Source organism: Hyla sarda, unplaced genomic scaffold (assembly GCF_029499605.1).
Source record: "Hyla sarda isolate aHylSar1 unplaced genomic scaffold, aHylSar1.hap1 scaffold_162, whole genome shotgun sequence".
Taxonomy (NCBI): domain Eukaryota; kingdom Metazoa; phylum Chordata; class Amphibia; order Anura; family Hylidae; genus Hyla; species Hyla sarda.
The window spans coordinates 1-16,781 of NW_026608257.1; the positions used below are offsets into that span (position 1 = coordinate 1).

The following is a 16,781-nucleotide window of genomic DNA, read 5'->3' on the forward strand; positions in this document are numbered from 1 at the left end:
AATCCTTAGAAAATTATCCCCCAGTGTCTCAATCTGCTGGCGGTATTGAATAAGCATTGCTGCACTGATGGGGTATGCATTAGACGAAAAAAAAGAAGAAAAAGAAGAATAATACGCCCAGAAAAGAGGCGAAAAGGAGGAAAACGTAAAAAAACGTGAAAAAAAAGTAAGAGGAAGAGAAGGGAAAAAAAGGTGGAAATGGGTTTAAAAGTGATTTCGGCGGAGAAATATATATATATATATATATATATATATATATATATATATATATATATACGCGCACACACACACATATATATAAACGTATTCTCCGTTGAGATATTGCAGCCGCTGCTGTGTCCAGGCCCAGGAGCCTTAGCACTGTGCTGTGATGTCACTCAATACCACTGACATCACTAGGTGTAAACAACATCTCTCCTTTGCTGTGTATGTGACTATGGAGCTGTTTGGTGATGTCGTCTATTATGGCCTTCATAGAAGCAACAGGAGATTGTTGCATCCATCTAGAACCCTCAGAACTACAGTGCTATGATGTCACTCACTTCCACAGGCCTTGCAGAGTGTAAACAACAACAACCCAGCTTTGTTGTGTATGTAACCATAGGGATTTGTGATGTCACCTAGAACCTTCACAGCAGCGACAGCTTTATGAGGAGCATCAGCACTGCTCTGCCTGAGCAGAACCATCACCGCCATAGGTTGTCAAATAACCCGGGTTTAACCCACACAGGTAAGTCCAATGGGGTGCAGGCATGTCCTCTATGCTTACAGCTTCCCGTGGGTGTTGGTTTGATACCGTTTGGGGACAGCCAAGGAGGCATCTGCAGGCAACAAAGGTAGGTGTGTGCTTGTGTGTGTGTTTCCTATGCAGATCCTAAGCCCAGTGTCACATGCAAGTAGGAGGAGTAAGAAGGGTTCCTGGCAAATCCGGGTTATGGATTGCATTTAAAGAGGCCCCGTGGGAGTGCAATGGGCCCCTGTCTTGCTGCTTAGCAATAATGGTATGGGTTTAGGTTCTGCTGTGTGTACTGGTGGTTGACTGCCCCCCAGCCCAGAGTGTGCATGGAAAATTGTCTGGCAGCCTCCCTGACAGCAAGCAGTGATAGTGCCCATGAAGGGCACCTTGTTGGGCCCGCCCCTTTCACGGTTATCGCTTCTCGGCCTTTTGGCTAAGATCAAGTGTAGTATATGTTCTTATCAGTTTAATATCTGATACGTCCCCTATCTGGGGACCATATATTAAATGGATTTTTGAGAACGGGGGCCGATTTCGAAGCTTGCTTCCGTCGCCCTATGCATTGACCCGATATGGCAGTATCTTCGGGTACAGTGCACCACCCCCTTACAGGGTTAAAAAGAAAGATTCCTACTTTCATTGCTACCTGCTTGCTGGCTAGCCAGCTAGCCAGCCCTGTGGGCCTTGCTGCTGCTGCAGCCAAAAAACAAAAGGTGGTGCTGCTGCTGCTTCTGCTGCTTCTGCTTCTGCTTGTGTCTGGCCGCTGTTGGAGCGTCCAGGCACAGGACTTCTGCTGCTGCTGACTAAATGGCCTCCTTAATTGGATCATTTGAGTAGCCAGCACACCTGTGCAGGTAGGGCATGACATGATAGGCAGCTGCCTTGATAGCGGGTGGGTGCTGAATGTTCCTAATTGACAAAATAAGATTAATGCTTATGAAGAAATATAAAATCTCATCCCTTCCCCAATATCGCGCCACACCCCTACCCCTTAATTCCCTGGTTGAACTTGATGGACATATGTCTTTTTTCGACCGTACTAACTATGTAACTATGTAACATAACATGGGGGGGGGGGGGGGTCTCCTGGCTGTTCACACAGGTGTGTCATTGCTGTACATTGACCATGCATTGCTTCTGTGGTATTGCAAAGGCAAAGACAAATGCTTCCAGCCATCCATTGCACTAATGGATTGGTCATCAGCTGGCTGTCTATGTCCCGCATCAATATAGACCAAAGTACAGAGGGTTAGGCTATGCTATTGTGCACCTACCTGATGCATCAGAAGGTGCGAGGCCCTTGCTAAATTCTGTGCACAGACTTTGAGATCTATACTTTAGACTGTATCTAAACCTGCTCCAACATGGACTGACATTCTGGCCTACTTTCAGCCGATGCGACTTGTCTGTCGCTGAACAGTCGCTTTTTATGTATTCAGCACCTATGTATAATGTTGTAAAAATGCTCTAGAAGCTAAAGTCGCAGAAATGTCACACATATTTGGCCTGCAACTTTCTGTGCGACAAATTCAGACAGGAAAAATCAGTATAAATCCTTAGAAAATTATCCCCCAGTGTCTCCATCTGCTGGCGGTATTGAATAAGCATTGCTGCACTGATGGGGTATGCATTAGACGAAAAAAAAGAAGAAAAAGAAGAATAATACGCCCAGAAAAGAGGCGAAAAGGAGAAAAACGTAAAAAAACGTGAAAAAAAAGTAAGAGGAAGAGAAGGGAAAAAAAGGTGGAAATGGGTTTAAAAGTGATTTCGGCGGAGAATATATATATATATATATATATATATATATATATATATATATATATATACGCGCACACACACACATATATATATAAACGTATTCTCCGTTGAGATATTGCAGCCGCTGCTGTGTCCAGGCCCAGGAGCCTTAGCACTGTGCTGTGATGTCACTCAATACCACTGACATCACTAGGTGTAAACAACATCTCTCCTTTGCTGTGTATGTGACTATGGAGCTGTTTGGTGATGTCGTCTATTATGGCCTTCATAGAAGCAACAGGAGATTGTTGCATCCATCTAGAACCCTCAGAACTACAGTGCTATGATGTCACTCACTTCCACAGGCCTTGCAGAGTGTAAACAACAACAACCCAGCTTTGTTGTGTATGTAACCATAGGGATTTGTGATGTCACCTAGAACCTTCACAGCAGCGACAGCTTTATGAGGAGCATCAGCACTGCTCTGCCTGAGCAGAACCATCACCGCCATAGGTTGTCAAATAACCCGGGTTTAACCCACACAGGTAAGTCCAATGGGGTGCAGGCATGTCCTCTATGCTTACAGCTTCCCGTGGGTGTTGGTTTGATACCGTTTGGGGACAGCCAAGGAGGCATCTGCAGGCAACAAAGGTAGGTGTGTGCTTGTGTGTGTGTTTCCTATGCAGATCCTAAGCCCAGTGTCACATGCAAGTAGGAGGAGTAAGAAGGGTTCCTGGCAAATCCGGGTTATGGATTGCATTTAAAAAGGCCCCGTGGGAGTGCAATGGGCCCCTGTCTTGCTGCTTAGCAATAATGGTATGGGTTTAGGTTCTGCTGTGTGTACTGGTGGTTGACTGCCCCCCAGCCCAGAGTGTGCATGGAAAATTGTCTGGCAGCCTCCCTGACAGCAAGCAGTGATAGTGCCCATGAAGGGCACCTTGTTGGGCCCGCCCCTTTCACGGTTATCGCTTCTCGGCCTTTTGGCTAAGGTATAGGGATATACCTTGGCTGATCCGGTTCCTGCTTTTGTGGGTGCTCTGAGACCCCCCTCCTCGGCCCTGGGACATCGCCCTTCGTTGGGCTTAAGTCCCTTGCTGCTATTGGGGAGGGGGCCCACCTCAGTGTAGAGTTGCGATCCCCCTTTGCCTTAGGGACCTAGTGTCTCTTTGGTGCGCTTGATTGTGAGCATGGCGTCAGCCAGTGACGGAGATCCAGGCATGGTACCATCTTATGCCAAGCTCAAGAACTCAGTACGTATATCGTACTTGGAGGACCAGAGAAAGAACCGGGACCTGAAGTACATCGTGGAGCAAGTTCTGCTGGGCGTCTTTGGATTAAGGAAGCATGAGATATTATCCATCCAAGATTATCCGAAAAGAGGAGTATACGATGTTACTTTTACGGAAGGAGGTATTTACAAGGACTTTGTTATACAGATGAAGAAGGTAAGCGGAGATGCCCGCTTGAGTGGAATAAGAATTGTTGAGCACTTTCCCGATGAACTTATGCTTTTAGTTATAAAAATGTACTCTCCATACGTTAAAGAAGATGAAATTGTTGTGTTTTTAAGGAATTTTTGTAAAAAAATTATAAATAGAGGGAAAGTGATGAATGAGTGTGGAATATGGTCCTCTAAGTGGAAGTTTCTGGTTGAGTTCAAAGAAGATCTATTACTCCCAGGACGAAAGGTTATGCCTCCAGCTCGGTTCAAGTTAGGAAATGTAAATGGTGACGTGTTTTTCCCAGGAATGCCCAATTTCTGCAGAGCTTGTAGAAGATATGGACATGATAAAAACGTATGTGAGAGTACATGTACAAATTGTGGCAGCACTGAGCACTCCTCCAGAGAATGCACAAAAGAAAAGAAATGCAGTTTATGTTACAGAGTTGACCATTTGTATGCTTCTTGTCCTCACAGAAACAAAGAGAAACAACAGAGAAGCCAGCCAGACCCCCGTCATATGAACAGAGAAGACAGCAAACCAGAAGAAAACCCAACTGATCAACATGGTGAGTCTGCTACCTCTGATGAAGATGGATATGAGAAACCCTCCAGCATGAAGGTAAGAAGAAAGGAGAAGAAAGCATGGCAGACAGGAGCTCCTCTCTCGCAGCAGAGGGGTAGTAACCTGGATGAAGCTGTCAGCAAGCCTCAGAGTGCCCCCCTGAGGAAGCCAGAAAATGTTGGGGCTAAGAGAAGAAAGACCGGAACAGGAAGAGAAGAGGCGTTTGTGGAAGAAGAGGGGGGGGTAGGGATGCCATCAGGTGTTCCAGCCCCCTCCCCAAGTGAAACAGGCAACTCGTCCATGGTTCCCGACACGGTGGAAGTCGTTGTGCCCGACCAGCTGCCCGGGGTGGCTCCGACAGGTCATCCCGGGGAGGAGATGGACACTGGGCAAGGTGACGGAGACGGGACAACCCCTGTTCCGGCGAAGAGGAATCCTCTCCTTAGTCCCCTACCGGAGGATCTTCAGGAGGAGGTAATGGAGGAGTCAGACGGTAGCAGCTCACCGGAATCTCTGGTGACAGTGAGATCAGAAGGGGAAAATGATAGTTTTGGGGGTCTGGCTGATGAGGATGAGATAGAATGTGCACAAAGATATTGAAAGTGGTCTCTCTGTAACCTTTAATGATGGCGCTCCATGGACTCTCCCTCAATGTGAGGGGCCTTAAGACACACGCAAGAAGAACTGCTATTTTTAATTTTTTATCCTTTTTGTCTGCATCAGTTTTCTTCTTACAGGAATGTGGCATCCCTCACCAAGCATCATACAAGAAATATGAAGAAGACTGGAAGCATGGCCCCTCAGTGTGGTCAGGGTCCAACGCATCTAAATCTGGAGGAGTTGCTATACTTTTTAAGGGTAATGTTAATATAATTTTTAAGCAAGAGATTTTACCAGGAAGGATTTTATTAGTTAAAGCTTTTATAAATGGTTTTACATGGCAGTTTTTAAACTTTTATGGTTCACCTGATAAAAAAGAAAGAGAAGAGATGTTAGAGATTTTACCTCTTTTTATTAATGATTCTTATCCTTTGATTTTAGCTGGGGATTTTAATTGTGTTTTAAGAGGTGAGAAAAGATATTCTCGAGCTACTAGTAGAAATTATGATAAGACATCTAACATTTTAAAAAATATTACTTTAGATTTTAGGCTTATAGATGTTTTTAAAAAATGTAATCCAAATTTACCTGATACTGAAGGCATTACATGGAGTAATGTGAATTGTAGCTCGAGGATTGATTTTATCTTCTCTTCTCAAAATGTTTTACCTGCCAAATGTGAGCTTTTAACTAATATATTTTCTGATCATAAATGTCTTCTATTTGTTTTAAATCCTGTTCCTGGTTTTAAGAGGGGTATTGGTTCATGGAAATTGAACATATCTCTTTTAGAAGATAAAATAATCTTAACAGAATACGCCAATTTTTATAATAAATGTAAAAATAATAGAGACCCAAATATAGATATAAAAGTATGGTGGGAAAATATGAAGAAAAAAACTAAAGATTTTTTTATAAAACAAGGTATCCAAAAAGCTAAAGATAAAAGACATTGTTATGATATTTTAAATACACATCTTCAAACTCTTTTTAAATTGCACAATATAGGGATAGATGTAAAAGATGATATTGTTAACATTAAAAAAGAAATAAAAACATTTTTAAATGAAAAAGGTAAAGAGATCATTTTTAAAGCTAAAATCAAACATATTGAAAATAACGAAAAATGTACAAGATATTTTTTTAAAAAATCTAATCAAAAAAGAGTCCATATCGAAAAACTAGAAGGAGAAGTGGAGATGAATAAAATTTTATTTAAAGTACAATGTTATTATAGGGAACTTTTTAATGAGAAAAAAATAGATGCTAATTTCATGAACGATGCCTTAAACAAAATAGAACGTGTTTTAGAGAATAATTCTCAATCCTTTCTTTTACAGTCTATCCCAGAGAAGGAAATATTGGATACCATAAACAGTTTTAATTTGGGTAAAGTACCAGGGTCTGATGGCCTGCCAATCGAATTTTATAAGGTTTTTTATGAGGTTTTAAAAGATGATCTTTTATCTCTTTTTACAGATGTTTTTAATACCAAGATTTTACCACAGTCATGGAAAATGGGTGAGGTTTCTCTGCTCTTTAAAAAAGGTGATAAAGAGGATATTAGGAATTGGAGACCAATAACCCTTTTAAACGCTGATTATAAAATAATGGCTAAAATATGTGCAAACAGACTAAAAAATGTTATAGATAAATTAATACATAATAATCAAGTGTGTGGTATACCGGGTAGAAACATGTGGGAAAATTTAAACCTCATAAAAGATATAATAGAAGATGCTAAAATAAGGAAAAGTAATTTAGCAATTTTAACAATAGACTTTGAAAAAGCATTTGACAGAGTCTCGCACTGTTTTTTATTTAATGTTTTAAATAAAATGGGCATACCAGAAGGTTTTTTAACGTCACTCAAAGCCTTTTATAATGACTGTTTTAGCAAAATTTTAATTAATGGTTTTAAGACTGAAATGGTTCCTTTAAAATCTGGTGTGAAGCAGGGTTGCCCCCTATCACCCCTTTTATTTATTTGTGCACTAGAGCCACTTTTATGTGTCATAAGAGGTGATAAACAGATCCGTGGGATAAGGCTCCCCGGAGGAAATGGTCTTGAAGCTAAAGTAGTCAGTTATATGGATGATGTAGCAGTGACATGTCAAGATAGCCTGGCACTTAAAAAAACTTTAACACAAATTAACTATTTCTGTTGTGCTTCTGGTTTTAAAGTGAATTTTAACAAGTGCGAGATTTTAAAAGTCGGCAAGCTGGATACAAGAGACATAAAGGTACCGGTAGTAGAAAAAGTAAAAATTTTAGGTGTGTATTTTAATGAATTAAATAATGGAAACGAAAGCTGGGAGCTAACAATGCAAAAGGTGAACCAAAAATTATGTGTATGGAGACTAAGAGACCTTACAATGGAAGGAAAAGTGCTGATTTTAAAGATGGTGATTTTACCTTTGCTTTTATATTTAAGTTTAGTGTTCCCACCTAACACACATATAATACGTAAAGTCTCAAAAGTCTGTTACACCTTTTTTTGGAATTCCAAATATGAGAAGTTAAAAAGAGAAATTGTATCTAAACCTAAAGAGAAAGGGGGGAAAAGTTTTACTGATTTTACTGCGTTCCTTTATACAAAATTCTTTTCATTGTGTCTTAAGAATGTTTTTAAAGACAACTATTGGTCGTTCTTTTTGCGCTATAATGTTGGTAATCTCATGAGACACCATGGTTGGTTTGAAACAGATCTTAAACACCCTTATGCTTTTAACCTCCCTATTACTTATTGTATTTTAGAAAAGATTGTTTTTCTTTTTAAACTGTTTGATTTTAGTAAAGATATTCTAATCGATGGGAAAAAACTTACGAGAGTCATTTTAAACAATATTAACATGTGCCAAGTTGGAAATTTTAATGATGATAAATGTAAAGAAATCTGGAGAATTGTGAACTCATTTTATCTTTTTAACTCACAGAAGGACTTATCCTGGAGCTGCATCCACAGTTGCCTTCCGTGCCGGGCTTTCCAACACCGTAGAGGATTTGCAAGCACAGCAAAGTGTCCAAGAGAGGGATGCCACGAAGAGGAGACTGTTTTACATCTTTTATGGACATGTGATTTTTCTAGAAGGATATGGACTAAAATGCTGCCACTTTTAAACAAAATTGCTGCTATAAAAGACTTGGACTATAATATGGTTTTATATGGGTGTTTGGATTGTCCCGGCGAACAAGAGAAACGGAAGGCATGGCAAATAATAAACTGTGTGAAGGCAGCTCTGTGGAAAAATAGGAATATTTTATTATTTAAAAAGGACATTTTATCTTTCGATGATGTTATTGGAATGATATTAAGTGAAATGTACATCTATCTTTTAATCGATAAACAAAGTGATGAGTTTGCATTCTTAAAATGGCATTTTACCGACTGGCATATGTGAAATTGTAAAATTGTAAGTTTTTTATGTTCCCCTGGTTTTAATGCTATGTAACTATGTAACTATGTTAAAACTTGAAACTTAAATAAAATAGGTGTGTACCTGTGAAGGTGCAGCCAAGTTAAAAAAAAAAAAAAAAAAAAAAAAAAAAAAAAAAATCTGTTCTTATCAGTTTAATATCTGATACGTCCCCTATCTGGGGACCATATATTAAATGGATTTTTGAGAACGGGGGCCGATTTCGAAGCTTGCTTCCGTCGCCCTATGCATTGACCCGATATGGCAGTATCTTCGGGTACAGTGCACCACCCCCTTACAGGGTTAAAAAGAAAGATTCCTACTTTCATTGCTACCTGCTTGCTGGCTAGCCAGCTAGCCAGCCCTGTGGGCCTTGCTGCTGCTGCTGCTTCTGCTGCTTCTGCTTCTGCTTGTGTCTGGCCGCTGTTGGAGCGTCCAGGCACAGGACTTCTGCTGCTGCTGACTAAATGGCCTCCTTAATTGGATCATTTGAGTAGCCAGCACACCTGTGCAGGTAGGGCATGACATGATAGGCAGCTGCCTTGATAGCGGGTGGGTGCTGAATGTTCCTAATTGACAAAATAAGATTAATGCTTATGAAGAAATATAAAATCTCATCCCTTCCCCAATATCGCGCCACACCCCTACCCCTTAATTCCCTGGTTGAACTTGATGGACATATGTCTTTTTTCGACCGTACTAACTATGTAACTATGTAACATAACATGGGGGGGGGCTCCTGGCTGTTCACACAGGTGTGTCATTGCTGTACATTGACCATGCATTGCTTCTGTGGTATTGCAAAGGCAAAGACAAATGCTTCCAGCCATCCATTGCACTAATGGATTGGTCATCAGCTGGCTGTCTATGTCCCGCATCAATATAGACCAAAGTACAGAGGGTTAGGCTATGCTATTGTGCACCTACCTGATGCATCAGAAGGTGCGAGGCCCTTGCTAAATTCTGTGCACAGACTTTGAGATCTATACTTTAGACTGTATCTAAACCTGCTCCAACATGGACTGACATTCTGGCCTACTTTCAGCCGATGCGACTTGTCTGTCGCTGAACAGTCGCTTTTTATGTATTCAGCACCTATGTATAATGTTGTAAAAATGCTCTAGAAGCTAAAGTCGCAGAAATGTCACACATATTTGGCCTGCAACTTTCTGTGCGACAAATTCAGACAGGAAAAATCAGTATAAATCCTTAGAAAATTATCCCCCAGTGTCTCCATCTGCTGGCGGTATTGAATAAGCATTGCTGCACTGATGGGGTATGCATTAGACGAAAAAAAAGAAGAAAAAGAAGAATAATACGCCCAGAAAATAGGCGAAAAGGAGAAAAACGTAAAAAAACGTGAAAAAAAAGTAAGAGGAAGAGAAGGGAAAAAAAGGTGGAAATGGGTTTAAAAGTGATTTCGGCGGAGAAATATATATATATATATATATATATATATATATATACGCGCACACACACACATATATATAAACGTATTCTCCGTTGAGATATTGCAGCCGCTGCTGTGTCCAGGCCCAGGAGCCTTAGCACTGTGCTGTGATGTCACTCAATACCACTGACATCACTAGGTGTAAACAACATCTCTCCTTTGCTGTGTATGTGACTATGGAGCTGTTTGGTGATGTCGTCTATTATGGCCTTCATAGAAGCAACAGGAGATTGTTGCATCCATCTAGAACCCTCAGAACTACAGTGCTATGATGTCACTCACTTCCACAGGCCTTGCAGAGTGTAAACAACAACAACCCAGCTTTGTTGTGTATGTAACCATAGGGATTTGTGATGTCACCTAGAACCTTCACAGCAGCGACAGCTTTATGAGGAGCATCAGCACTGCTCTGCCTGAGCAGAACCATCACCGCCATAGGTTGTCAAATAACCCGGGTTTAACCCACACAGGTAAGTCCAATGGGGTGCAGGCATGTCCTCTATGCTTACAGCTTCCCGTGGGTGTTGGTTTGATACCGTTTGGGGACAGCCAAGGAGGCATCTGCAGGCAACAAAGGTAGGTGTGTGCTTGTGTGTGTGTTTCCTATGCAGATCCTAAGCCCAGTGTCACATGCAAGTAGGAGGAGTAAGAAGGGTTCCTGGCAAATCCGGGTTATGGATTGCATTTAAAAAGGCCCCGTGGGAGTGCAATGGGCCCCTGTCTTGCTGCTTAGCAATAATGGTATGGGTTTAGGTTCTGCTGTGTGTACTGGTGGTTGACTGCCCCCCAGCCCAGAGTGTGCATGGAAAATTGTCTGGCAGCCTCCCTGACAGCAAGCAGTGATAGTGCCCATGAAGGGCACCTTGTTGGGCCCGCCCCTTTCACGGTTATCGCTTCTCGGCCTTTTGGCTAAGATCAAGTGTAGTATCTGTTCTTATCAGTTTAATATCTGATACGTCCCCTATCTGGGGACCATATATTAAATGGATTTTTGAGAACGGGGGCCGATTTCGAAGCTTGCTTCCGTCGCCCTATGCATTGACCCGATATGGCAGTATCTTCGGGTACAGTGCACCACCCCCTTACAGGGTTAAAAAGAAAGATTCCTACTTTCATTGCTACCTGCTTGCTGGCTAGCCAGCTAGCCAGCCCTGTGGGCCTTGCTGCTGCTGCAGCCAAAAAACAAAAGGTGGTGCTGCTGCTGCTTCTGCTGCTTCTGCTTCTGCTTCTGCTTGTGTCTGGCCGCTGTTGGAGCGTCCAGGCACAGGACTTCTGCTGCTGCTGACTAAATGGCCTCCTTAATTGGATCATTTGAGTAGCCAGCACACCTGTGCAGGTAGGGCATGACATGATAGGCAGCTGCCTTGATAGCGGGTGGGTGCTGAATGTTCCTAATTGACAAAATAAGATTAATGCTTATGAAGAAATATAAAATCTCATCCCTTCCCCAATATCGCGCCACACCCCTACCCCTTAATTCCCTGGTTGAACTTGATGGACATATGTCTTTTTTCGACCGTACTAACTATGTAACTATGTAACATAACATGGGGGGGGGGGGGGGGGTCTCCTGGCTGTTCACACAGGTGTGTCATTGCTGTACATTGACCATGCATTGCTTCTGTGGTATTGCAAAGGCAAAGACAAATGCTTCCAGCCATCCATTGCACTAATGGATTGGTCATCAGCTGGCTGTCTATGTCCCGCATCAATATAGACCAAAGTACAGAGGGTTAGGCTATGCTATTGTGCACCTACCTGATGCATCAGAAGGTGCGAGGCCCTTGCTAAATTCTGTGCACAGACTTTGAGATCTATACTTTAGACTGTATCTAAACCTGCTCCAACATTGACTGACATTCTGGCCTACTTTCAGCCGATGCGACTTGTCTGTCGCTGAACAGTCGCTTTTTATGTATTCAGCACCTATGTATAATGTTGTAAAAATGCTCTAGAAGCTAAAGTCGCAGAAATGTCACACATATTTGGCCTGCAACTTTCTGTGCGACAAATTCAGACAGGAAAAATCAGTATAAATCCTTAGAAAATTATCCCCCAGTGTCTCCATCTGCTGGCGGTATTGAATAAGCATTGCTGCACTGATGGGGTATGCATTAGACGAAAAAAAAGAAGAAAAAGAAGAATAATACGCCCAGAAAAGAGGCGAAAAGGAGAAAAACGTAAAAAAACGTGAAAAAAAAGTAAGAGGAAGAGAAGGGAAAAAAAGGTGGAAATGGGTTTAAAAGTGATTTCGGCGGAGAAATATATATATATATATATATATATATATATATATATATATATATATACGCGCACACACACACATATATATAAACGTATTCTCCGTTGAGATATTGCAGCCGCTGCTGTGTCCAGGCCCAGGAGCCTTAGCACTGTGCTGTGATGTCACTCAATACCACTGACATCACTAGGTGTAAACAACATCTCTCCTTTGCTGTGTATGTGACTATGGAGCTGTTTGGTGATGTCGTCTATTATGGCCTTCATAGAAGCAACAGGAGATTGTTGCATCCATCTAGAACCCTCAGAACTACAGTGCTATGATGTCACTCACTTCCACAGGCCTTGCAGAGTGTAAACAACAACAACCCAGCTTTGTTGTGTATGTAACCATAGGGATTTGTGATGTCACCTAGAACCTTCACAGCAGCGACAGCTTTATGAGGAGCATCAGCACTGCTCTGCCTGAGCAGAACCATCACCGCCATAGGTTGTCAAATAACCCGGGTTTAACCCACACAGGTAAGTCCAATGGGGTGCAGGCATGTCCTCTATGCTTACAGCTTCCCGTGGGTGTTGGTTTGATACCGTTTGGGGACAGCCAAGGAGGCATCTGCAGGCAACAAAAGTAGGTGTGTGCTTGTGTGTGTGTTTCCTATGCAGATCCTAAGCCCAGTGTCACATGCAAGTAGGAGGAGTAAGAAGGGTTCCTGGCAAATCCGGGTTATGGATTGCATTTAAAAAGGCCCCGTGGGAGTGCAATGGGCCCCTGTCTTGCTGCTTAGCAATAATGGTATGGGTTTAGGTTCTGCTGTGTGTACTGGTGGTTGACTGCCCCCCAGCCCAGAGTGTGCATGGAAAATTGTCTGGCAGCCTCCCTGACAGCAAGCAGTGATAGTGCCCATGAAGGGCACCTTGTTGGGCCCGCCCCTTTCACGGTTATCGCTTCTCGGCCTTTTGGCTAAGATCAAGTGTAGTATCTGTTCTTATCAGTTTAATATCTGATACGTCCCCTATCTGGGGACCATATATTAAATGGATTTTTGAGAACGGGGGCCGATTTCGAAGCTTGCTTCCGTCGCCCTATGCATTGACCTGATATGGCAGTATCTTCGGGTAAAGTGCACCACCCCCTTACAGGGTTAAAAAGAAAGATTCCTACTTTCATTGCTACCTGCTTGCTGGCTAGCCAGCTAGCCAGCCCTGTGGGCCTTGCTGCTGCTGCAGCCAAAAAACAAAAGGTGGTGCTGCTGCTGCTTCTGCTGCTTCTGCTGCTTCTGCTTGTGTCTGGCCGCTGTTGGAGCGTCCAGGCACAGGACTTCTGCTGCTGCTGACTAAATGGCCTCCTTAATTGGATCATTTGAGTAGCCAGCACACCTGTGCAGGTAGGGCATGACATGATAGGCAGCTGCCTTGATAGCGGGTGGGTGCTGAATGTTCCTAATTGACAAAATAAGATTAATGCTTATGAAGAAATATAAAATCTCATCCCTTCCCCAATATCGCGCCACACCCCTACCCCTTAATTCCCTGGTTGAACTTGATGGACATATGTCTTTTTTCGACCGTACTAACTATGTAACTATGTAACATAACATGGGGGGGGGGGGGGTCTCCTGGCTGTTCACACAGGTGTGTCATTGCTGTACATTGACCATGCATTGCTTCTGTGGTATTGCAAAGGCAAAGACAAATGCTTCCAGCCATCCATTGCACTAATGGATTGGTCATCAGCTGGCTGTCTATGTCCCGCATCAATATAGACCAAAGTACAGAGGGTTAGGCTATGCTATTGTGCACCTACCTGATGCATCAGAAGGTGCGAGGCCCTTGCTAAATTCTGTGCACAGACTTTGAGATCTATACTTTAGACTGTATCTAAACCTGCTCCAACATGGACTGACATTCTGGCCTACTTTCAGCCGATGCGACTTGTCTGTCGCTGAACAGTCGCTTTTTATGTATTCAGCACCTATGTATAATGTTGTAAAAATGCTCTAGAAGCTAAAGTCGCAGAAATGTCACACATATTTGGCCTGCAACTTTCTGTGCGACAAATTCAGACAGGAAAAATCAGTATAAATCCTTAGAAAATTATCCCCCAGTGTCTCCATCTGCTGGCGGCATTGAATAAGCATTGCTGCACTGATGGGGTATGCATTAGACGAAAAAAAAGAAGAAAAAGAAGAATAATACGCCCAGAAAAGAGGCGAAAAGGAGAAAAACGTAAAAAACGTGAAAAAAAAGTAAGAGGAAGAGAAGGGAAAAAAAGGTGGAAATGGGTTTAAAAGTGATTTCGGCGGAGAAATATATATATATATATATATATATATATATATATATATATATATATATACGCGCACACACACACATATATATATAAACGTATTCTCCGTTGAGATATTGCAGCCGCTGCTGTGTCCAGGCCCAGGAGCCTTAGCACTGTGCTGTGATGTCACTCAATACCACTGACATCACTAGGTGTAAACAACATCTCTCCTTTGCTGTGTATGTGACTATGGAGCTGTTTGGTGATGTCGTCTATTATGGCCTTCATAGAAGCAACAGGAGATTGTTGCATCCATCTAGAACCCTCAGAACTACAGTGCTATGATGTCACTCACTTCCACAGGCCTTGCAGAGTGTAAACAACAACAACCCAGCTTTGTTGTGTATGTAACCATAGGGATTTGTGATGTCACCTAGAACCTTCACAGCAGCGACAGCTTTATGAGGAGCATCAGCACTGCTCTGCCTGAGCAGAACCATCACCGCCATAGGTTGTCAAATAACCCGGGTTTAACCCACACAGGTAAGTCCAATGGGGTGCAGGCATGTCCTCTATGCTTACAGCTTCCCGTGGGTGTTGGTTTGATACCGTTTGGGGACAGCCAAGGAGGCATCTGCAGGCAACAAAGGTAGGTGTGTGCTTGTGTGTGTGTTTCCTATGCAGATCCTAAGCCCAGTGTCACATGCAAGTAGGAGGAGTAAGAAGGGTTCCTGGCAAATCCGGGTTATGGATTGCATTTAAAAAGGCCCCGTGGGAGTGCAATGGGCCCCTGTCTTGCTGCTTAGCAATAATGGTATGGGTTTAGGTTCTGCTGTGTGTACTGGTGGTTGACTGCCCCCCAGCCCAGAGTGTGCATGGAAAATTGTCTAGCAGCCTCCCTGACAGCAAGCAGTGATAGTGCCCATGAAGGGCACCTTGTTGGGCCCGCCCCTTTCACGGTTATCGCTTCTCGGCCTTTTGGCTAAGATCAAGTGTAGTATCTGTTCTTATCAGTTTAATATCTGATACGTCCCCTATCTGGGGACCATATATTAAATGGATTTTTGAGAACGGGGGCCGATTTCGAAGCTTGCTTCCGTCGCCCTATGCATTGACCCGATATGGCAGTATCTTCGGGTACAGTGCACCACCCCCTTACAGGGTTAAAAAGAAAGATTCCTACTTTCATTGCTACCTGCTTGCTGGCTAGCCAGCTAGCCAGCCCTGTGGGCCTTGCTGCTGCTGCAGCCAAAAAACAAAAGGTGGTGCTGCTGCTGCTTCTGCTGCTTCTGCTTCTGCTTGTGTCTGGCCGCTGTTGGAGCGTCCAGGCACAGGACTTCTGCTGCTGCTGACTAAATGGCCTCCTTAATTGGATCATTTGAGTAGCCAGCACACCTGTGCAGGTAGGGCATGACATGATAGGCAGCTGCCTTGATAGCGGGTGGGTGCTGAATGTTCCTAATTGACAAAATAAGATTAATGCTTATGAAGAAATATAAAATCTCATCCCTTCCCCAATATCGCGCCACACCCCTACCCCTTAATTCCCTGGTTGAACTTGATGGACATATGTCTTTTTTCGACCGTACTAACTATGTAACTATGTAACATAACATGGGGGGGGGGGGGGGTCTCCTGGCTGTTCACACAGGTGTGTCATTGCTGTACATTGACCATGCATTGCTTCTGTGGTATTGCAAAGGCAAAGACAAATGCTTCCAGCCATCCATTGCACTAATGGATTGGTCATCAGCTGGCTGTCTATGTCCCGCATCAATATAGACCAAAGTACAGAGGGTTAGGCTATGCTATTGTGCACCTACCTGATGCATCAGAAGGTGCGAGGCCCTTGCTAAATTCTGTGCACAGACTTTGAGATCTATACTTTAGACTGTATCTAAACCTGCTCCAACATGGACTGACATTCTGGCCTACTTTCAGCCGATGCGACTTGTCTGTCGCTGAACAGTCGCTTTTTATGTATTCAGCACCTATGTATAATGTTGTAAAAATGCTCTAGAAGCTAAAGTCGCAGAAATGTCACACATATTTGGCCTGCAACTTTCTGTGCGACAAATTCAGACAGGAAAAATCAGTATAAATCCTTAGAAAATTATCCCCCAGTGTCTCCATCTGCTGGCGGTATTGAATAAGCATTGCTGCACTGATGGGGTATGCATTAGACGAAAAAAAAGAAGAATAATACGCCCAGAAAAGAGGCGAAAAGGAGAAAAACGTAAAAAAACGTGAAAAAAAAGTAAGAGGAAGAGAAGGGAAAAAAAGGTGGAAATGGGTTTAAAAGTGATTTCGGCGGAGAAATATATAT

The 16,781-nt window shown here is 42.9% G+C and overlaps 1 protein-coding gene, 4 non-coding genes and 1 pseudogene across 7 annotated transcripts; all 6 read left to right on the forward strand.

Moving 5' to 3' along the window:
- The first annotated feature begins 1,149 nt into the window (after positions 1 to 1,149).
- On the forward strand, positions 1,150 to 1,340 carry LOC130311156 (U2 spliceosomal RNA). Its single transcript, XR_008859594.1, has one exon. It is a non-coding gene; the product is annotated as a U2 spliceosomal RNA (small nuclear RNA).
- Positions 1,341 to 3,445: 2,105 nt separating this feature from the next.
- LOC130311037 (uncharacterized) lies at positions 3,446 to 8,227 on the forward strand. 3 transcript variants are annotated; one of them, XM_056552456.1, is made up of 6 exons: positions 3,446 to 4,953; positions 5,203 to 5,337; positions 6,420 to 6,468; positions 6,559 to 6,600; positions 7,264 to 7,353; positions 8,016 to 8,227. In XM_056552456.1, exons 1-6 carry the CDS (start codon positions 3,661 to 3,663, stop codon positions 8,075 to 8,077), a joined length of 1,671 nt encoding a protein of 556 aa, XP_056408431.1. In that variant the 5' UTR covers positions 3,446 to 3,660; the 3' UTR covers positions 8,078 to 8,227. The 3 variants fall into 3 exon arrangements, 1 of the variants encoding a protein (XP_056408431.1); XR_008859477.1 differs by lacking the exons at positions 6,420 to 6,468; positions 6,559 to 6,600 and having other exon boundaries at positions 7,264 to 7,322; positions 8,016 to 8,077; XR_008859475.1 differs by lacking the exons at positions 6,420 to 6,468; positions 6,559 to 6,600 and having other exon boundaries at positions 8,016 to 8,055.
- Positions 8,228 to 8,575: 348 nt separating this feature from the next.
- LOC130311189 (U2 spliceosomal RNA) lies at positions 8,576 to 8,788 on the forward strand (annotated as a pseudogene).
- Positions 8,789 to 10,834: 2,046 nt separating this feature from the next.
- On the forward strand, positions 10,835 to 11,025 carry LOC130311234 (U2 spliceosomal RNA). Its single transcript, XR_008859646.1, has one exon. It is a non-coding gene; the product is annotated as a U2 spliceosomal RNA (small nuclear RNA).
- A 2,102-nt stretch (positions 11,026 to 13,127) lies between these two features.
- On the forward strand, positions 13,128 to 13,318 carry LOC130311160 (U2 spliceosomal RNA). The gene has a single exon (XR_008859598.1). It is a non-coding gene; the product is annotated as a U2 spliceosomal RNA (small nuclear RNA).
- A 2,099-nt stretch (positions 13,319 to 15,417) lies between these two features.
- LOC130311045 (U2 spliceosomal RNA) lies at positions 15,418 to 15,608 on the forward strand. The gene has a single exon (XR_008859486.1). It is a non-coding gene; the product is annotated as a U2 spliceosomal RNA (small nuclear RNA).
- The last annotated feature ends 1,173 nt before the right edge of the window (positions 15,609 to 16,781 follow it).